This window comes from Nilaparvata lugens, chromosome 6 (assembly GCF_014356525.2).
Source record: "Nilaparvata lugens isolate BPH chromosome 6, ASM1435652v1, whole genome shotgun sequence".
Classification (NCBI taxonomy): Eukaryota; Metazoa; Arthropoda; class Insecta; order Hemiptera; family Delphacidae; genus Nilaparvata; species Nilaparvata lugens.
This window is the reverse complement of record NC_052509.1, coordinates 47,162,808-47,186,694: the sequence shown is the minus strand read 5'-3', so window position 1 is coordinate 47,186,694 and position 23,887 is coordinate 47,162,808. Positions and strand designations below refer to the sequence as shown.

The 23,887-nt window shown below is 32.9% G+C and overlaps 1 protein-coding gene across 1 annotated transcript in view; it reads left to right on the top strand.

Annotated features, from left to right (window-relative positions):
- LOC111053666 (discoidin domain-containing receptor tyrosine kinase B) overlaps positions 1-23,705 on the top strand; it is a 230,478-nt gene extending 206,773 nt beyond the window's left edge. Inside the window, exons 12-20 of the mRNA XM_039430947.1 lie at positions 1,740-2,281; positions 3,352-3,489; positions 5,212-5,450; positions 7,048-7,140; positions 7,530-7,671; positions 19,171-19,320; positions 20,113-20,273; positions 21,547-21,627; positions 22,005-23,705. Coding sequence (XP_039286881.1) covers positions 1,740-2,281; positions 3,352-3,489; positions 5,212-5,450; positions 7,048-7,140; positions 7,530-7,671; positions 19,171-19,320; positions 20,113-20,273; positions 21,547-21,562 — 1,481 coding nt within the window. The 3' untranslated portion in view covers positions 21,563-21,627; positions 22,005-23,705. The remainder of the gene's footprint in view (positions 1-1,739; positions 2,282-3,351; positions 3,490-5,211; positions 5,451-7,047; positions 7,141-7,529; positions 7,672-19,170; positions 19,321-20,112; positions 20,274-21,546; positions 21,628-22,004) is intronic.
- Positions 23,706-23,887: the final 182 nt, after the last annotated feature.

Sequence of the window (23,887 nt, the reverse complement as noted above, 5' to 3'; positions counted from 1 at the left end):
CTATTATTACATTACACTATTCTACACTAGCAGGTAACCCGTGCTCTGCAAGGGTCCAATTAGAAACTTGACCTACTGAAATCTTGAAGAATTTAAAATAGGCCTATAACCATCCTTGGTAATTTGAGAATTAATTTGCAAAATTCCAAGTTAATAGGTCCAATAGTTCAGACGTGATAATACGTTATTCGTGAATTTCCTATCTCGTACATGTATTAGCCAATTCTTTCCTTTATTATATTATAGACTAGACCTACTTGGATCAAATGCAGATTTATTTCGTATTTCGTTGACTACTTGTGCATGAGTCAGATAAGCCAATTATAAATTTTATGTACCACATGCCACAGCCAATGTTTCCCCTTTGAACAAACTGTACAATTTTTGTAGTTCACTGGAGAAGAATATTACTTTGGAATGTTGATATATTTGACCTGCGCTTTATCACGTTGTGGAAAATCCTGTAAAAAATTTCCTCGGAGTCGGGATGGAATCTGTGTTCAGTTAATATTTTTATGGTGAGCCGATTCATTTACAAATATTCAAATTATTTGGGATTCCTCTATTTTGGGAAGGTCCACGGTAGTGTTGCGGAGCTCACAAGTGGACTACAGATTTTAAGATGTTGACGGTCATGTACTTAAGAAAATTGAAAATATATTATGGAAGATGAATGAATCCACAAATTCGCGTGGGCTCACAAAACAACCGAAAATGATTTTATACTCATGACCGATGATTAGTGGTAGGTAACGTCACAAGCAGCAATCGTGGATCTCTGTCGATTAGGCTGCATGCTAACTACAGAGGGACAATCGCTTCCTCCAGCAATATTTTAAAATCTCCATGTGAATTGACATCATCAATATATCATCTTTCACAAAATCAAATTTCCTCATTCCTCCAACATGGATTCATTTCATGAAAACAAGATAATTTTTTTTGCTTTTAGAAACTAGTGGTCACACTCCTAGCCTAAGGCAATTCGTTCTTAACAAATCATTTACAAGGGGCTATAACACACTCAACTTCATAACAATTTTGTTCTTATTCAGAAGTCAGTCCAGGAAATGATTAGTGGTAGGTAACGTCACAAGCAGCAATCGTGGATGTCTGTCGATTAGGCTGCATGCTAACTACAGAGGGACAATCGCTTCCTCCAGCAATAGTTTAAAATCTCCATGTGAATTGACATCATCAATATATCATCTTTCACAAAATCAAATTTCCTCATTCCTCCAACATGGATTCATTTCATGAAATCAAGATAATTTTTTTGCTTTTAGAAACTAGTGGTCACACTCCTAGCCTAAGGCAATTCGTTCTTAACAAATCATTTACAAGGGGCTATAACACACTCAACTTCATATCAATTTTGTTCTTATTCAGAAGTCAGTCCAGGAAAATCGTCAACTAACTTCAACAATGCATACAAGCTCTGAATTTGAATTTTCTCAAATTAGCGCTGCTAAGACTAATATATTATTGATTTATTCATTTATTCATAGACAATAGATACAATGCAGGTAAAAACAACAGGCATTCGCCCAAAACTGCTTTAAACCTTGATTTGATCAATATCTAACTTAGATATCAATATCTAAATTCGCAAAACTCTAAAACTATTCTATTTCATTCTATTGGATTGAATTGATTCTATATTCAAAAATGGAAGAATTTATCACATTAATTTTTTCACATATTAAAAGTGAAAAATCATTATTCATGTTTGTCCACAGTTACTCTTGAAGACCCACCATCAGACGCCGACTCAAAAACGTTGCCAAAGGAGAGTTCCATAAAGGACAGCAGCGGAAGTGAGAGAAGCAGCTACACGTCATCGCACTTCCGCAACGCACAAAGCAACGGATCCCTGCTGACATGGAGGGTACACCCGGTCACTAGTGACTCCCCCATCCAATCGCATCATTACAACGTGCTGTCGGCAGAGGACGGTGCATCAGTGCAGTTGGAGCGTGATAAAGACAGCGCGAGTACGAGGGAGAACTCTGGTAGTGAACGGGGCAGCATGTCTTCCCTGCAGATCCGCAGCCTGCAGCAGTCACCGTTGACTCCTACGCGGCTGCACACGATTGCCACAGACTCAAAACGCAAGAGGTACCACACTGAGACCGAGGATAGTGACAGTGATGTACACGGCTACTCCACACTGCACATGCGCAGTCTGCAGAGCAACCCGCTGCACTCATCGTCGCAAAGGATTCATTCGGATCCTCCCACAAGGAAACGGTGTCATACGGCGCCCAGAGAACAGCTCAGGGTCAGTCAAATTGTCACTCTCTGATCATTATTATCAACCAATTTCATCTTATTCAAATTCATATCCATCTATTTGGATACATACTTCAATAATATAAGCTAATCAATAACCTAATGTTTTACAAAATAATATTAGCTATGTTCATTCTTATCTATTAGGCCCTGAACCACTACCTCCGTGAACAAAGTCGTTGTGCATTCGTGTGACATCAGCACAGGAAGGACTCCTACACCAATAACAATTCGTTGATTTCAGCTAGTGTTTTTTTATTGGTGTAGAAGCCCTACCTGTACTGACGTCACACGAATGCACTGGGGCTTTGTTTACGGAGGTAGTGCCTGAACACACAGAGAGCGATCTGCAATCTGCGATCATTGGTATCTTTTATATTGACTTGTATAAATTCATATCCTCTCAACAAATTCTGATCTCGATTGCTATTTTTTTCTTATTGCGGATGATGCCCACGTGAGCTTTTAGCTTGTGCATGGGTAATGGGAAGTGCGTCGATGATTTTATGAGATGATCAAACGTCTATGCCTACAGCGGGATTCGAACCCACGACCAAGTAGCGCTAGCAGACTGGAGGGTGCCTTAGCCTCTTGATCGATTTTCATAGCAATATAGAGAATTTTTTAATTTTTCTGTTGTGAATTTTGTTCCGATTCTTCGTTTCATAATTTACTATTCTGTACTGTATAAATATTTGCTTCTGTGCTAAATCAATTCAAATCAGGTTAAGCGTATTATAATTTTATCTTCTACTCCCACTGGCGAACAAAAGTCATCTTATGCCAGTGGTTTTTTCACTTACCGTTTATTATTATTACATTTTGGTTGGTTTGTGTTGTCATGTTGAGCTTTATTTGATTTATGTATATGTATTTATGAGTGTGGAATAAATATATTTGAATTTGAATTTGAATTCCACATTCATTCATTGATAATTCAAATTAATAACATCGATACTTAGGAACATCCACTCCAAATCATTAATTTCATGAATTTTCAGACAATTATCCTAGTGTGATAATTTCATGTAGAATTTGTATTTGTGATGTTTGTTGTAGGTGGCCCCTCCAGCAGTGCTGTGGAATATAGCACCAAGCATGGGTCAACCATACAAAAGCAGAGAAGGAGAACTCACACCCATTCCTCGCTACTGCCTGCATGTGGTCAATAAAATAGGCTCATGTCATCTGGGTGAGGTAAGCGATCAATCCAATCAAATCATGCTACTGCTGCACCACTCCCTACATAATAATATTATTATTTATTCAATACCACTTCCTACTCTATATTCAAGATTCATTCAATGCAAATATAATGATATCCTACGGTCATCAATCAATGCAAATATAATGATATCCCATGGTCATCAATCAATGCAAATATAATGATATCCCATAGTCAAACAATTCATATTTTATCAAGAATACAAATAATTATTAGCAGTAAGGAATATCAATTTATAACAGAATTCATTATCATCATCTATTTCACACAATCCTGAATATAAAAATTTAGGAACAATTTTTACGGCTGATCAAATCTGCTGCAATTGACGCTCATCAATATAATTCGTTGTTTAGTCCGGTCCAGCCGAAGTCAGTTCGGTTTTAGTGGACGCCCACCCCTTTTCTCATATCCTAGCCCAGCATTAGATATTATATAATATGTCTATACATTTTGTTAGTACTTCATCAATCTTCATCAAATAATATGCTTTAAATGAGATAGTTTGATATTATTAGGTACTTATCATAGATATGGAATTGTATAGTTCTTTAGTTTTATAGTTACTGGAGGCAGGTTACCCGGAGCAAGTAACTCTTATTTATTTATTTATTTATTTCTTATATTCATTTATTTCTCTTTCTTATTGAAATTGAACAGTGTGTACAATTGTGTGTACAACATGTAACCTGTAAAAAAAAGTAAATTCGTATGGCTTTTGTTGGTGGGGAGTCCCTTGCGAGAAGGTCCCACCGCCTGAATATATAATTTAAGCCGTCAATGGGCCTTACGACTGTCATACTTCAGCCGGGACCGACAGTTTAACGTACCCATCCGATAACACGGGAGTGATCTGGTTAAAAAACGTTTGGTATTGAGAGGGTTTGAACCCGGGATCTCTATGCTGCTACGCAGGCACTCTATCCACTAGACCACGGATCACTCCTTGTAGCCTGTAATACGATACCACATGACGAAAGGCTTTATTATTTCGAGTTGTTAAAACTTCCAATACTGTAATAATATCTGAGTAGCTTGTGACGAACTAAATAGTATCATAATCTATAGGTCTATAGACTGTGATGATTATTTTGTATTCATTTCATAGACAATTTTTCTATGTGTTCACAAGAAGATGGTCACTTTCTATAGTTACCTATTTTTGTGTTTTGTACAACCTTTTTTTGCTAACTGAACTGTGTACTTGTGACAAATGACCAATAATTGTTTTTTTTTGTAAATCAAATGGCAATAAATATATATTATCAGAATGGTTACTTTAAAATATAGTGTATAATGTTAATTCATATTTGTTATCTTAATATGTTTAAGACATTATTTTATGTCTACGTTTATGATAACCAAAGTTGCCTCCCCCCTTTTTTTTGCATACTATTCTTTTATTTTGTTTTATTGTAATTATTGTTGTTGTTTGTTTTACATGTTTTCATTTGTATTTATCTTGTAAGTGTGTGTGAATAAATAAATGAATTGGATGGAAAAGATTATAATTCTGTATGTATGCTTATCTATATTAATAAGCTAACAAAAACTTCACACCCAATACTGCTTGTTCCCTCGAGAAACCTGGAAACATGTTTATTTTTATTAATATTGGTGAATTGTCTTGTTCATGATTATGTTGAAAAATAAATGGGATGAAATATATTTGTATTTGTGTTTGTTTGACACAGGCACAGGTGTGTGACGTGGAAGGGGACGTGCTCCAGGGTGTTGAGGGGGAGCGCGTGTGTGTGCGCAGCATGCGAGGCAACTGTGTGCGCGAACTGCGGCTGCTGTGCGGCCTCAACGACCCGAACATAGTGCGCACACTGGGCGTGTGCACGGCCGAACAGCCGCCCTGGGCCGTCTTCGAGTTCCCCGCCGATCTCGGCGATCTTGTGCAGCTGCTCAATTCTCAACACTCGTTAACGTCAGTATAAACAATAACAAATTAAATGAAAGAATCATTTTTATTTTTGGCAGGATTTAAAACTGCGTATTTTGTATTTTATCTGTGTATCTACGTATTTTAAATGAAATAAATGAATAGATTGTGTATGTTTGAAAAAATAAATGGTGTATGATTGTTTAAAAAATAAATTGTGTATGATTGTTTAAAAAAATATTACAAATAATTAGTTATTATGAATATATTTCAAGAATAGTTCACCTATCTACTTATTCGTCTATTCAGAGATACGGAAGATTGGGGTATAGTGGACTGATAGAAAAACAAAATTACAATAATTAGGTATTGAACGTGCATGTGAATAATGCATTTCATGTTGTATATTCCACTGCATGTGAATAATACATTTATATATACATTTCCAATACTTAGAGAATTGGGAGTGCTCACTATTAAAGAATTGTATTTTAAAAATTTGATTCAATATATAAATAAATGTAGGTAATTTGAGGCTCAACATGAGAGACACACCATACAACCTAAGAACAATGACCATAAATCAGGTTAGGATGGATCTAAATGTATGTAGGCAACAATTCAAATACAAAATTGATAAAGTTATGCTCCTGATTCCAGCGAGGATCGTAGAAATCAGCTGCAAAAAATATTATTCTAAAGAAATAGATCACTGGTTGAGGGAAGATGGTGATATACTGGAACCTTTTTGATGATCTTGAAAAATAGTTGTTTACCCCAAAACAAATAATCATACAAAAAACCATAATAATAATAAAAATAGTAATAAAAAATAACAAATCGAAATAGTAATAAATCTAACTAAATGGTAATAATAAAACATAAAAAACTAATCTCTCTCTCTGTAGTTTTCTGCTCGTAAGCAGGTCCTTCTATATGGCAGCAGCCCTCCACTCTCTTCTAATAGTAAAAAACTAATAGTAATAATCAAAACAGAAAAAATGACACAAAATAGAGCATAAATAATAGCATTAAAAATTGCTGTATCGGGAGAAATTTTTCAATAGGTTTCTTTTTTACTCATGTTTAGTAATGTGTCAATTATAAGAAATTTTTAGTAATATTGTATTTTTTTGTTTTTGTTTTTAGAATAGTATTATAATTATATTTCTTTTTAGTTTCATGAAATAAAACAATAACTCGCAACCGCGCTCAGATTCTTTCTTTGCGGATGCTAATCTTTCCATAAAATGTAATTTATATTCATGTTTGTAAACTGTATTTTAAATGGAAATAAAATTTTATTTGATTTGACTTCACATTGATAACTATCTCAAATAAATAGTTATTGTGAATAATTTGCAGAGAATAATTTACCTATTTATTGATCTGCTCAGAGAAGGGGTTGAGTGGAAGAGAGTAAATCACAAATATTCAATAGAAAAAGAAAATCAATTTTCTTTTTAATATAAAATCAAATACCGTAATTGAAAATATTGAAACAGCACGAATATTGCATTTCATGCACATTTATACATAATTTTCCAATACTTCATATTGATACAAACTTTTTTGGAAAGATTTATAATATGATGCTTATTATTCAAGAAAGTCTAATTATTTATTCTTATTTCTATTACAGGACTAGTTCTTTGATGAGTATGGCTTCTCAAGTGGCTTCAGGAATGAAGTATTTAGAGTCTAAAAATTTAGTACACAAGGATTTAGCTGCAAGGTGTGTATCATTTTTCAAATAAGATGTATTTTTTCATATTAGCCAAGATGGGAGAAAGAAATCAATGTTCTATCTCAAATTTATTCACACAATATTGTTTTAAGATACCCACAAAATGCCTTCTTACATGAAGTGAACTTGATACTATTTGATAGAAAAATAAAATATTAATAGTAAATGCCATATCAATGATAATTATTCATGTTACAAGAGTAAAATAAGAGTGATAATTTAAGCGAATAGTGAATTAGCGAATCGCCTTCATCGAGTAGGCCTATCAACATCAACTGTCATCGATATATATTTTTCCCAGCTCTCATAAAATTGCTCTATGAGCTTATGTTGTAATTTGTATTTGTGTAACGATGAATTTTGTCCTTTGATTCCAGGAATTGTTTAGTGGGAAGAAATCTAGATGTAAAAATAGCCGACATAGCAATGTGTAATTCGAAATATAAGGACGACTATAGTGAGATCGGTGGAAGGCCATCTGCACCAATAAGATGGCTTCCCTGGGAGAGCATTCTATTGGTGTGTATACCGGAAGCAATCATACAACTCAGTATTCATCGATTTTTTCCACATTAATTTACCTCTTTTGGGTGAATTTCATTAGAATAGACCGTATGCTAATAAGAACGATAACAAATGAATCCACAATGCCAACATAATTAGTTTGAACAATGAATAATCAGCAGAGTGTGTAAAGTATCAACAATATTTCAAAATAGACCAAGTTAAACGATATTTTCCCAGCCAACCAGTTCCTCTTATATTTAAAAAATTGAAATGTTGGTTCCATGTGGAACAGAGTGAGTCATATTTATGGGAACCTTTCAATAAGATGGAGACTATCCATTTAAATTAAAATCGAGCCTCAAATTTTGACGTTCAATAACTTTTTTATGTGTGTACCGAATTTGATGATTTTATTTAGTTTTGTTCGTTATTATGTTCAGGACCAGGTTTATGGCCTATCAAATTTATAATTCGACTTCAGGACTTTTTCCTACGGTCCTTCGAAGTTTACATGTAATCCTTATGGGAGAAGATTTGTGAGCTGGCCACACACAGAAATAAAAATCAGCTGTTATAATCATTGCGTCATCTAACAGCCGTCGGTAGATAGTAGACAAGAGCGTGTGCTGCTCCATTACTGCCCATGTATTTTATTCTAAACGCCAGGCCTTCAGGCCTCAGGTTAAAGACTTACATGCTCTGAAGACATTGCTCTGTTTCGAATAACTGTATTGTATTCGATGTTTAGAGTAAATTGATTTTTAGTAAATTATTATAAAATAAATATATAACTAAGCACAAAGGAAGTCCATATTGAGATATAAATGTAAATACTGGTTGTTGGATAATTTTCATATAAATATAGCGATGCATCAGTTTAAGCTAAGGCTAAGCACACCTGAGGAGGCGCGGCTTGGTGATACAAAGTGTTGATCTTATGGAGATTGCCTTATCACACCGTTCCATTTCATGCCCGATTCAGTGTGTGTGAGTTCTTCCACCTGGATGCAAAATGCCGCATCGCGCCTCCTCAGGTGTGCATCCAGCTAAAGTTAGTCATGAGATGCATTAACTATTTGGCGGTGCGAAGTTCACCGGGAAGGCTAGTTGTAGATATAATACAGGCGCGGATCCAGGACCCTGACCTGGGGGGGGGGGAAGGCGATTTTTGAAGTTTATAATCAGCATTTTAATACAACAGCATTTGAGAGCTTTATTTGTTGAAGTTGATTGGATATTTTTGAATTAGTTCATTTAAATGCCTGCCAAGGTCATGATACTATCCATGGTCCAGTCACTAAAAAACATTGATGCTTGCATTTTATATTGTAGTTCTGATTTTTTAATATATTGTTTGGATATATTGTTAGAGAAATCCAGAACCAAGTATTTCATGGAAATTTCCCTTTCTGCTAGATACAGAGTGACCCATAAACCTCGTATTTTAGATTCGTTTTCCAGTTTTTAGTTATTTCCGCCAAATCCTGTATTCGATCAGAAAAATTAGCTCTCGCCTTTTATTTAGATTATTAAATTCCTAATAAAATGAGATCATTCGGAACTTTATATCTTCAATGAGTAGTGAGTTACAATTTTACAAAAATGAGTAAACTTTTAGGAAAAAATCAATTTCTATGATTTTAGTTTTTGATCCACAATATCTTCCGATTGTTAACATTTAAATTTATAATTCAAGAATACTCTGAGCGTAATTTTGTGCTCTACAGGTAGAGCGCTCTATCTCATATGGATTTCAATAATGATCCTTGTATTTTAGAAAACATCCAAGTTTCAGCTTCAATCATCATCAGCAACTCTATTGTCGTCACATGCAGATTTCGCACCATGTTCGTTAGATCATGTTCTATGAGAACCACCCGTTAGATGCTCTTAATTTAGTGGAGAGGCGCGCCTAAGGACACCTCAAGAATAAAAATTTCAAACAATCATAACTTTTGACACAATAATCGAATTTCATTGTACCACAGTTCATTCTTCTAGGTACGTCAAGGCGGTTCAAAATCATGCATCATAAGTCAAATTCGATAAGAAATAGACAATTCATCCTTGAGTGTACTTCAACCAGTATTTCAATTCACAAAAAAATGACCAATTTCCATATTCAAAGCTGCTTATCTTATGAAATACCTCGGACAAAATTTCAAAATGTGGATGTCGAAAAGTATATTTTCTTTTTCCACTACAATGGAGAATACTTTCGATTCCAGTACTGTATATCATTAGAAAGTTACAGCCGATTTTAAAAATAGCGATTTCAGTTTCTCATTTTTTTCGCGGCTTTTCTGTTTATCAAGAGTCTATTACATCATAGAAACTCATGATTAATTCCAAATTGTAGACTATTCCATCCTCTACGAGCTCAATTGCCTGAAATTCATTTTTAATCACTTTATCATAGAACTTCATAGACCGTTAATATGAGGAAAGTATTTTCGATTTTCTTGATAAGTATTCTTGATTTTTTAAAATGATTGAATTTTACATTACCATCATCTTCTTCCATTTACAGCTACTAAAAAGGAGAAAAAATTCAAATTCAATATCAAATCACTCTTTATAATACTTAGAGAATTGGGAGTGCTCACTATTAAAGAATTGTATTTTAAAAATTTGATTCAATATATAAATAAATGTAGGTAATTTGAGGCTCAACATGAGAGACACACCATACAACCTAAGAACAATGACCATAAATCAGGTTAGGATGGATCTAAATGTATGCAGGCAACAATTCAAATACAAAATTGATAAAGTTATGCTCCTGATTCCAGCGAGGATCGTAGAAATCAGCTGCAAAAACATTATTCTATAGAAATAGATCACTGGTTGAGGGAAAATAGTTATATACTGGAATCTTTTTGATGATCTTAAAAATAGTTGTTACCCCAAACAGAAATAATCATACAAAAAACCACAATAATAATAAAAATAGTGATAAAAAAACAAATCGAAATAGTAATAAATCTAACTAAATGGTAATAATAAAACATAAAAAACTTATCTCTCTCTGTAGTTTTCTGCTCGTAAGCAGGTCCTTCTATATGGCAGCAGCCCTCCACTCTCTTTCAATAGTAAAAAACTAATAGTAATAATCAAAACAGAAAAAATCACACAAAATAGAGCATAAATAATAGCATTAAAAATTGCTGTATCGGGAGAAATTTTTCAATAGGTTTCTTTTTTACTCATGTTTAGTAATGTGTCAATTATAAGAAATTTTTAGTAATATTGTATTTTTTGTTATTGTTTTTAGAATAGTATTATAATTATATTTCTTTTTAGTTTCATGAAATAGCACAATAACTCGCATCCGCGCTCAGATTCTTTCTTTGCGGATGCTAATCTTTCCATAAAATGTCATTTATATTTATGTTTGTAAACTGTATTTTAAATGGAAATAAAATTTGATTTGATTTGACTTCACATTGATAACTATCTCAAATAAATAGTTATTGTGAATAATTTGCAGAGAATAATTTACCTATTTATTGATCTGCTCAGAGAAGGGGGTGAGTGGAAGAGAGTAAATCACAAATATTCAATAGAAAAAGAAAATCAATTTTCTTTTTAATATAAAATCAAATACCGTAATTGAAAATATTGAAACAGCACGAATATTGCATTTCATGCACATTTATACATAATTTTCCAATACTTCATATTGATACAAACTTTTTTGGAAAGATTTATAATATGATGCTTATTATTTCAAGAAAGTCTAATTATTTATTCTTATTTCTATTACAGGACTAGTTCTTTGATGAGTATGGCTTCTCAAGTGGCTTCAGGAATGAAGTATTTAGAGTCTAAAAATTTAGTACACAAGGATTTAGCTGCAAGGTGTGTATCATTTTTCAAATAAGATGTATTTTTTCATATTAGCCAAGATGGGAGAAAGAAATCAATGTTCTATCTCAAATTTATTCACACAATATTGTTTTAAGATACCCACAAAATGCCTTCTTACATGAAGTGAACTTGATACTATTTGATAGAAAAATAAAATATTAATAGTAAATGCCATATCAATGATAATTATTCATGTTACAAGAGTAAAATAAGAGTGATAATTTAAGCGAATAGTGAATTAGCGAATCGCCTTCATCGAGTAGGCCTATCAACATCAACTGTCGTCGATATATATTTTTCCCAGCTCTCATAAAATTGCTCTATGAGCTTATGTTGTAATTTGTATTTGTGTAACGATGAATTTTGTCCTTTGATTCCAGGAATTGTTTAGTGGGAAGAAATCTAGATGTAAAAATAGCCGACATAGCAATGTGTAATTCGAAATATAAGGACGACTATAGTGAGATCGGTGGAAGGCCATCTGCACCAATAAGATGGCTTCCCTGGGAGAGCATTCTATTGGTGTGTATACCGGAAGCAATCATACAACTCAGTATTCATCGATTTTTTCCACATTAATTTACCTCTTTTGGGTGAATTTCATTAGAATAGACCGTATGCTAATAAGAACGATAACAAATGAATCCACAATGCCAACATAATTAGTTTGAACAATGAATAATCAGCAGAGTGTGTAAAGTATCAACAATATTTCAAAATAGACCAAGTTAAACGATATTTTCCCAGCCAACCAGTTCCTCTTATATTTAAAAAATTGAAATGTTGGTTCCATGTGGAACAGAGTGAGTCATATTTATGGGAACCTTTCAATAAGATGGAGACTATCCATTTAAATTAAAATCGAGCCTCAAATTTTGACGTTCAATAACTTTTTTATGTGTGTACCGAATTTGATGATTTTATTTAGTTTTGTTCGTTATTATGTTCAGGACCAGGTTTATGGCCTATCAAATTTATAATTCGACTTCAGGACTTTTTCCTACGGTCCTTCGAAGTTTACATGTAATCCTTATGGGAGAAGATTTGTGAGCTGGCCACACACAGAAATAAAAATCAGCTGTTATAATCATTGCGTCATCTAACAGCCGTCGGTAGATAGTAGACAAGAGCGTGTGCTGCTCCATTACTGCCCATGTATTTTATTCTAAACGCCAGGCCTTCAGGCCTCAGGTTAAAGACTTACATGCTCTGAAGACATTGCTCTGTTTCGAATAACTGTATTGTATTCGATGTTTAGAGTAAATTGATTTTTAGTAAATTATTATAAAATAAATATATAACTAAGCACAAAGGAAGTCCATATTGAGATATAAATGTAAATACTGGTTGTTGGATAATTTTCATATAAATATAGCGATGCATCAGATTAAGCTAAGGCTAAGCACACCTGAGGAGGCGAGGCTTGGTGATACAAAGTGTTGATCTTATGGAGATTGCCTTATCACACCGTTCCATTTCATGCCCGATTCAGTGTGTGTGAGTTCTTCCACCTGGATGCAAAATGCCGCATCGCGCCTCCTCAGGTGTGCATCCAGCTAAAGTTTGTCATGAGATGCATTAACTATTTGGCGGTACGAAGTTCACCGGGAAGGCTAGTTGTAGATATAATACAGGCGCGGATCCAGGACCCTGACCTGGGGGGGAGGCGATTTTTGAAGTTTTTAATCAGCATTTTAATACAACAGCATTTGAGAGCTTTATTTGTTGAAGTTGATTGGATATTTTTGAATTAGTTCATTTAAATGCCTGCCAAGGTCATGATACTATCCATGGTCCAGTCACTAAAAAACATTGATGCTTGCATTATATATTGTAGTTCTGATTTTTTAATATATTGTTTGGATATATTGTTAGAGAAATCCAGAACCAAGTATTTCATGGAAATTTCCCTTTCTGCTAGATACAGAGTGACCCATAAACCTCGTATTTTAGATTCGTTTTCCAGTTTTTAGTTATTTCCGCCAAATCCTGTAATCGATCAGAAAAATTAGCTCTCGCCTTTTATTTAGATTATGAAATTCCTAATAAAATGAGATCATTCGGAACTTTATATCTTCAATGAGTAGTGAGTTACAATTTTACAAAAATAAGTAAACTTTTAAGAAAAATCAATTTCTATGATTTTAGTTTTTGATCCACAATATCTTCCGATTGTTAACATTTAAATGTATAATTCAAGATTACTCTGAGCGTAATTTTGTGCTCTACAGGTAGAGCGCTCTATCTCATATGGATTTCCAGGTAAACCTGACAACAATGATTCTTGTATTTTAGAAAACATCCAAGTTTCAGCTTCAATCATCATCAGCAACTCTATAATTGTCGTCACATGCAGATTACGCACCATCTTGTGAAATACCTAGGACAGAATTTCAAAATGTGGATGTCGAAAAGTATATTTTCTTTTTCCACTACAATGGAGAATACTTTCGATTCCAGTACTGTATATCATTAGAAAGTTACAGCCGATTTTAAAAATAGCGATTTCAGTTTCTCATTTTTTTCGCGGCTTTTCTGTTTATCAAGAGTCTATTACATCATAGAAACTCATGATTGATTCCAAATTGTAGATTATTCCATCCTCTACGAGCTCAATTGCCTGAAATTCATTTTTAATCACTTTATCATAGAACTTCCTAGACCGTTAATATGAGGAAAGTATTTTCGATTTCTTGATTTTTTATAATGATTGAATTTTACATTACGATCACATTCTTCCATTTTCACCAACTAAAAAGGAGAAAAAATTCAAATTCAATATCAAATCCTTTTTTATAATAATGTGTTACCGAGATATATCTCTGATCAGCAGTACAAAGGTGTTAAGTCAATTTTTGGTCAAAATGAGTTATGTCAATAGATAAATGTAGAAAAAAATTTGCTTTCAGATGGTACAAACGGCTTAAGTCTACTATGAATATTACCTGAGTTATTGATGATGGTATTTTAGTCACATCTCACATCATCATATAAAGGAATTTCACAGGATGGTACAAACGTCTTAAGTTGACTTATAACATTAGTATCATCTGTGATGAATTTCCCATTGCGGTACAAAAGTCTCAAGTCAACATTATGGCATTCATATCGCACCACTCGCGTTCCACCTTTTGGTACTTAAATCTTACTTGTGACGTTGTTACCACTGACACGTTTTTAGAATTATCATACTGGCAATGGCATAACACAGATTGAGCATTGAACATTGGACACTTGGAAAACATGACTGTATGGAATTGATTTGTTTTTTATTAATTATTTCTATATAATAAGAGAGAGTAGGGTTGTGTTTGTTCGTGTGTTCGTTAGTTCGCATCAAAACATGTCAACTTGTGGATTGCATACCGGAAAAACGGGAATGATTTGGATCTCAAAATTTTGCACATAGATTCTAAAAATATCAATCTCGTGCACCTGGAAGCCTAAATTTCAATTTTCCTTCTAGATTTTTCAAAATTAATGTTTAAATTTCATTAATGGTACATTCGATTTCATTAAAAAATCACCAAATCATATGGTCGAAATTAAAAAAGGAACATCTGTTTCTATATTGCTTTCTATCTGAAAAACATAGTTTTGAAACTTCGTTTTCCTGATGCACTGTTTAGTCCTACACGTGGCATGGATTATTAATTTTTCAGCTAGAAATTTTTGAGACAAAGTGCCAAATAAACGTTTACAGTTTCATCAATGCTGTATCGGCAATATGAAAACGCGTGCAGTTAATATGTCTTTGAATGAAGGTGTTGTTATTTACATAAATAAATTATATTCTTCCATTTTTATTTAATTAAAATTTCAAAATTATTCGTGCCCTGATAGAATGACTGACTCACTGTACAGTCAGTCGAAAATTTTAATATTGGAATGAGGGGTATTTTGGCAAGCTGAGCAAAAAAATAAGGTCATATGCACCTTTTCGTTATATCTTCAAATGAAAAATGAGTTTTGTGGGTTGTCAAAACTCCCTCTGAAAGGGAAACTATTCAACTTATTCTATCTTTTAGTAAAATAACAATGATCATCCATCCATGTATCATCTTCTATACTATAATAAAGGAAAGAACTGGATTATAAATGTAGCCTATACATGTGTAAATTATAGGGAAATTATGTTTGACGCATTATCACGTCAGAACTACTGGACTGATTAACTTGAAATTTTGCATATAGATTCTTGCTTAACCGAGGGTGGTTATAGATCAATTTTAAATTCTTCAAGATTTGATTACATCAAGTTTTCAATCATTTGTCATGCTTCCAGTTTGTATGGAAGCAGCAGAAGATTTCTCTTAAGAGGTCAGACTGATTTATCGAAAATTTGAGTTTGATTCAATTTTTATTGTCATGCGTGAGGAGTTGCATTCTGGCTAAGTATTCATAGAATGGAACAAAATGACAATTTTGATAGTCATCAGCAAACCCTAATGTATTCAGCAAATAAAAACTCACATGCTCTGAAGACATTGCTCTGTTTCGAATAACTGTATTGTATTCGATGTTTAGAGTAAATTGATTTTTAGTAAATTATTATAAAATAAATATATAACTAAGCACAAAGGAAGTCCATATTGAGATATAAATGTAAATACTGGTTGTTGGATAATTTTCATATAAATATAGCGATGCATCAGTTTAAGCTAAGGCTAAGCACACCTGAGGAGGCGCGGCTTGGTGATACAAAGTGTTGATCTTATGGAGATTGCCTTATCACACCGTTCCATTTCATGCCCGATTCAGTGTGTGTGAGTTCTTCCACCTGGATGCAAAATGCCGCATCGCGCCTCCTCAGGTGTGCATCCAGCTAAAGTTAGTCATGAGATGCATTAACTATTTGGCGGTGCGAAGTTCACCGGGAAGGCTAGTTGTAGATATAATACAGGCGCGGATCCAGGACCCTGACCTGGGGGGGGGGGAAGGCGATTTTTGAAGTTTATAATCAGCATTTTAATACAACAGCATTTGAGAGCTTTATTTGTTGAAGTTGATTGGATATTTTTGAATTAGTTCATTTAAATGCCTGCCAAGGTCATGATACTATCCATGGTCCAGTCACTAAAAAACATTGATGCTTGCATTTTATATTGTAGTTCTGATTTTTTAATATATTGTTTGGATATATTGTTAGAGAAATCCAGAACCAAGTATTTCATGGAAATTTCCCTTTCTGCTAGATACAGAGTGACCCATAAACCTCGTATTTTAGATTCGTTTTCCAGTTTTTAGTTATTTCCGCCAAATCCTGTATTCGATCAGAAAAATTAGCTCTCGCCTTTTATTTAGATTATTAAATTCCTAATAAAATGAGATCATTCGGAACTTTATATCTTCAATGAGTAGTGAGTTACAATTTTACAAAAATGAGTAAACTTTTAGGAAAAAATCAATTTCTATGATTTTAGTTTTTGATCCACAATATCTTCCGATTGTTAACATTTAAATTTATAATTCAAGAATACTCTGAGCGTAATTTTGTGCTCTACAGGTAGAGCGCTCTATCTCATATGGATTTCAATAATGATCCTTGTATTTTAGAAAACATCCAAGTTTCAGCTTCAATCATCATCAGCAACTCTATTGTCGTCACATGCAGATTTCGCACCATGTTCGTTAGATCATGTTCTATGAGAACCACCCGTTAGATGCTCTTAATTTAGTGGAGAGGCGCGCCTAAGGACACCTCAAGAATAAAAATTTCAAACAATCATAACTTTTGACACAATAATCGAATTTCATTGTACCACAGTTCATTCTTCTAGGTACGTCAAGGCGGTTCAAAATCATGCATCATAAGTCAAATTCGATAAGAAAATAGACAATTCATCCTTGAGTGTACTTCAACCAGTATTTCAATTCACAAAAAAATGACCAATTTCCATATTCAAAGCTGCTTATCTTATGAAATACCTCGGACAAAATTTCAAAATGTGGATGTCGAAAAGTATATTTTCTTTTTCCACTACAATGGAGAATACTTTCGATTCCAGTACTGTATATCATTAGAAAGTTACAGCCGATTTTAAAAATAGCGATTTCAGTTTCTCATTTTTTTCGCGGCTTTTCTGTTTATCAAGAGTCTATTACATCATAGAAACTCATGATTAATTCCAAATTGTAGACTATTCCATCCTCTACGAGCTCAATTGCCTGAAATTCATTTTTAATCACTTTATCATAGAACTTCATAGACCGTTAATATGAGGAAAGTATTTTCGATTTTCTTGATAAGTATTCTTGATTTTTTAAAATGATTGAATTTTACATTACCATCATCTTCTTCCATTTACAGCTACTAAAAAGGAGAAAAAATTCAAATTCAATATCAAATCACTCTTTATAATAATGTGTTACCGAGATACATATAGCTCTGAATTATTGGTAATTTCTTTGTGTATTGAAGTACTGGTTAAACTACACTCAGGGATGAAGTTTATATTTTTCGATCGAATTCGACTTATGATGCATGATTTTGAACCGTCTTGACGATCAGATAAGAATGAGCTGTGGTAATTGAAATCTGATCATGGTGTCAAAAGTTATGAGTGTTTGAAATTTTGATCCTTGAGGTGTCCTTATGCGCGCCTCTCCACTAAATTATTTAAGAGCATCTAACGGGTGATTCTCATAGAATATGATCTAATGAGCTTATTCATGGTGCGAAATCTTATTGTGATGACAATGGAGAATTAGAGTAGTTAAAAATTTCATGATCTAAAAAAAAGGTGAAAACGAATTTTTGTGTCAGGATTGGGCGGAAATAACTGGAAACTGGAAAATGAACCAAAAATAAGAGGTTTTTGGGCCATCGTGTATCTAGCACAAGGACATTTTGCATGAAATAATAATTGGTTCTGGACTTCTTTTATGTATCCAAACAATATATTGAAAAATCAGAACTACAATATAAAATGCAAGCACACCTCCTTTTTCATGTCTATATTGACTGGACTTGAGTAACTGTAGATTTTTCAATCATCACTCTGAAAGTTGGGGGGGCTATCGCCCCCCCACTTTCAGAGTGATGACCCCTGGATCCGCGCCTGATATAATACTGTAACTTGCAGGATACGTTATTGGTCGAATATTCTACCTTTTGTAAACGGTATTGATAATTCCTTTGCAATAGTATAAGGCCTGGTTGCACAAAAGCCGGTTTTTTATTATTGATTTCACGAGAACCAATCAGAGGAGCCTTCTCTTCGAAAAAGCCTTCTCTGATTGGTTCTCGTTGAATTAAACACGATTAAAATTCAACTAGCTTTTGTGCAACCGGCACAAAGTCATTGGAACTTGAGATAAGTTTCTAAGATTGATCAAAACATTTTTTCTAAAAAAAAATTGAATTAGAGTTCATATATCACCTTAATACTCTTGTGTTTTTGTGGACTTTTCATCATTTCAAGCAAATAATATTGATCGAAGCACGTTTTTATTGGGTATCATTTGTATGGAAAATAATTGTTTTTTTTGTAAGCACAGAACCGTCTATGACAAATTTTTTGAGCTCTCTGAACTCTGAATACTAATAGGTATTCTATTCAATTCTGTATCTTGAGAAAGTATTAGGATGTTTTAATTCATGTGAGAATTGTATAATTATGAAACTGTTGATTGTTTTAGGACCGATATACATGCGCAAGCAGTGTGTGGGCATTCGGTGTGACAGTATGGGAGATTTTGAGCCTAGCAAGACAGAAGCCATTCCCACATATGACCAATGATCAAGTCATACAAAATGCTGAAAATCTGTACTACGGTGGTGAACTACAGGTGAGTATTTTTAAAATGATATCTATACGTTTGTGATTATAGAAAATATTATCAATATTATGTTTAGGTAATTTAGTTTCTTCCACACAACTATTATACTTTTTAATCAGGAACGCTTTTCAATCAGTCTACTGGAACATATATTATGATTTTTATGGCGATAGTTACTATCGATAATTCCAGAGTGAATATACTTTTGTAGAGCGTATCCGGCTTGATGATGTTCAAACTTGAAGATTGGTGAAACCGGGCATATAATAAGTCACTATAATTAAAAATGTACTGAAACAAATCAAATAGCTTCAACGAAAACAAAAGTTATTGGCTCTTTATGGTGCTGCTACATATTTGTATTTTGAAAAACCTTCAAAACTGAATGGTGGTGATGGAAATATCATTTTGACTTGATAGTAGATAAAATACTGATAATTAAAGAAGCCGGTGAAAAATTTGATTACGGTAGACATATTGACGCAATTGCGCCTATTGAGTTCTTATAATGTTATTAATAATATTTAATGAATTCGTTATTAATTGCTATCAACTACTATTCATATTTAACAACTATTATTTTATCTTACACATTGACATTTGAATAAATGAGCTGTATATCATACATGCAGTAATTCCATCCGTAGAATTCAAAGCATAACCACATCTATATCTAGTTGTCCATTATCTAGAGATGGCTATGGTATTACTGAATACCTATATTAAAAGGAAGCAAGGTCTCTAGTTTATGTTTGAAGTTTGTTTGGTATTGCAGATCAGTAATAGGAATATGTTTTGCAGGTTCTACTATCAAAACCGAGTCTCTGCTCTCCCGATGTATATGAGCTTGTTTGTGCCTGCTGGAGGAGAGATCAGAGCCAGAGACCCACCTTCAAAGAAATTTGCCTTTTCCTAAAACAGAAAACGTTCACAACTGCCGACGAAATTCCGCAATACGCATCGTAAGATTTCAAATTTTTCATTTTAAGACTCACTCAAATCATTAATCAAGTTTTTCCTTCCTCTGCTAAGGGAGATTGACACAAAATAATGAGCTCAAAGTTTGTGAATAATGTGATTGGGTATAATGAGTGGATGAGTAGGATATTGGATTATAATAATGAGAGCACACTGATTAACCTACTGCTACAGAAGGGGTTTCAACCACTGCAATGCGGTTTTTCAACTTATAATGAATAATATTATTATAAATGGCAAAAGCTCCTGAATTGGTTAACAAGTGGTCTAAGTGGAGTAGAAGACTCATGTGGTATAGTGAGGTCCACGTTATAATTGCATTGAGGAAAGGTAGGAGAACAATGTTGCCGATTTTCTGCCTTGCCAATGCCTTCTACAGAAAATAGCTGATACTGATATATTCTATTTATTAAACTGTTAATTCTTGTTTCTGTTTCTGATTTCTGTTTTGTTTCTGACTTGTTTCCGTTTTTGATTTATTTTGTGTTGAATTGAATGAATTGATTGTTAAAATTAGTCATGTTTAAATATTTTATTCATCAAGAAAAATTGATTTTTCAATGATTTAATAATAATTTTTTATAATTGAAATTAAATATTTTGTTAATTATATTTCTACATCGTTGAAATACGATCTGGCAACGTTGTGGAGCTATGATAGGATTGCGCTATCTGCTTTGTGGTATGATAGGAAAAGATGGCCAACGCCAATGTTAAACAAATGCTGTCATTATAGCGTGGAAATCACTATAGTACTAATTTTATTCAAAAGCATCACAGGTACAAAATCTTGAAATTTATCATTTCCTTTCTTAATTAGGCCTATCCAACTTTTTCCATAGATTGCACTCAGTAGGCTACTCAAAATTTGAGTATTGCTTTTTCATGCTCGATGGTTGTATTTTGTTCTAAATTAAAATAAAGTTATCAGTAATTGAGAATGGAATTCTAAAATAGACTAGCCTAGTACCTAAGTACGGTACCTCTATCAACTGAGGGGATTACCTTCCTAGATTTTTGCTTCAATTTTAAAAGGCAGATGTAAAATTATATGTAGAAGGAAAACAGTTCCAATATACACGGCTACCACTTGAAAGAATAAATTCACAAAATTAGGTCATGAATTGCTGACTTCAGCATCTCATTCACAGGATTATTATAGGTACTGCACTTCACTTTTATACATAACAAAAATAACTAGTGTTGATGGAAAATCCTTACTATGATATTTTAAAATTATTCTTGCAATTTTTCCAGATGTAGAGTGAGATAAGTGACTGGATGTGATATAATACACAATAAGAATATTGAAGTGATCAAAGACGTGGATAGACCAAGGTAAGGGTATATCATTCCAAATCATAAATTATATTTATAAATACATTAATATCAATCAGTCATGAATGAGCATTGAGCTACCTAAATGAATAGTAGTTTTTAAAAATGAAGAAACACGTTTTCTTGTGGCTGCTGTCAAAATGAGCTTTAGGTTTGTGCATGGAAATAAGTGGATCAGTGGATCTACAGCTTTTAGTTCGATTCCGAGTTTATTAGTATTTATTGTATTTTGATTCATACTATTGAATATAATATATCAGTATTTATTTATTTATTTATCAGTTACAATCAACTTAAGGACAAAGAAACAGACTACAGTCCAAAACTTCTTTTCATCCCAATTTCATGAAATAAATAATATTTCTGTATGATTGCAGGCCCTCCTTGCTGTTTTCCTGCCACCTGGAGCTTACAATAATATTTATTAAGGAGCTGCCTCAAACTCTTTATTCCCTAGTTCGACTCAAATTTTCAAATTTGCATTCGTGATTTATCCTTATTCGAGTAGAAGTATTAATTATTTGTATATCAAATCGATGAAATAGTTTTTTGAATAAGCAATAAGCCTAGAAGTAATATTTTAATGGCTTGTGGAAGTGTAGAATTATGTAAATAGTAATCTTTGAACAAAATGTAAATAGATATATTAGAGGCCCTGCATTATAAATCATGTACAAATTCAAAGTCTTTTACCAAAGTTATAATGCTAACAAATATTTAAATCACACTGGAATAGGTGTACGAATCATCCAATATTCAGAGCAATAGCCTATTAGATTATTGTAGATCATGACCCACAATTATTGAAAGTAGCTTTTGAATCTTACTTGAAATTAACATCATATATTTCCTCATTTAGTTCGTAATATTACATGATAGAAGAATAGATTCTTTACAAATTATATTGTAGATAACGGTTGTATGCATACAGTATATACTTAATTCCCTCAAGACTGTATTAAACTACTATTTCAACTACCTCTTCTCCAAAATTTAGACTTAGAGCGATAGAAAATGTAATTAGTAGTCTGAAAACAAAGAAGATTTATTTAAAATGATTCAAATAATTAATATTTTGATAGATTCAATGAATTAAAACTGTTCGTTGAATACCGATTGATATTGTGGAACTTCTCCATGATTGAAAAGCACTGATTTTGTTAGTAGAGCTTTTCACTGTCAACAGTATTCTTCAATATCATTACTGTACTGATTTGAAACCTCGATCTCTGTTTCCTAATAATATATTCTATTAGTCATAATTATTTTTATTGATATTTTTACTTTATATTGATCACCTATTAGCTTTCGGGAAAATTATTTTATTTTGTTAATTATTGCTATTTTTCTTATTACTGTATGTGGAACAAAATAAGGGAAGATTCATTCAAAGACAAAATTTGATGATGTCTTGAAGACAAATTTAGGATGTGTAATGTGTAGCATACTGATTGGAATTCATTAATATGAATGAATAAGCAATAATAATATTACTGAATTCGGATCAAATTGCACAATTTCTATCTACGTTAGAGATTCACTCTATCACTCATATTCTGTATAACCAAAAAACATTTAGTACTTTCAAGAAATCAATATTGTAGGTTTTGTCGATTCATACATTAGACAATTTTTAATGAAATTAAATTAATTAATTAAATAGCACGTGTTTAGCTTTGTTTTCTACTGATTTGCAGTTAATTTTTACATGTTAATACTGTATATATACTTGTTCCCTTTATGTGTACTGTACACTATTCCCGAAAATTTACTCAAATCGATCAAACTCTTAGGTTATCAACTCTTCAAGATGTAAATTCTTTTGTAATTTGTAAATAGAATATTAATTTATTCAGAGCATTGTTATGTAAATTGTAGAGAATCGATAAAAGTGTCTTTGAAAAGAAAAGCAATCAGGTATCGTACCATATTGTAAATAATAAAGACAATAGATTATTTATATAGTAAGGGATATTGCTAAGTGAGACTGGACCAAGTTACTTGATAAAATTATGTTGTTCAGGAGTAAAGGTACCGTGTTATGATTAATAATTATATTATAGTGATTTTGAATCTTCTGAAGTCATGATTTTAATAAACCCATACACCATTGTTATAATTGTTTACTATAAGTTAATTATTTATGGACTGAATTTCATGGTGAGAAGTTTGAGAATTGTGGCGCGTCATTTGAGCAGAAACTACTCTGTCGAAGATAAAACACAGAAACACTTTGCTATTGGTGATGTGGAAATATGTC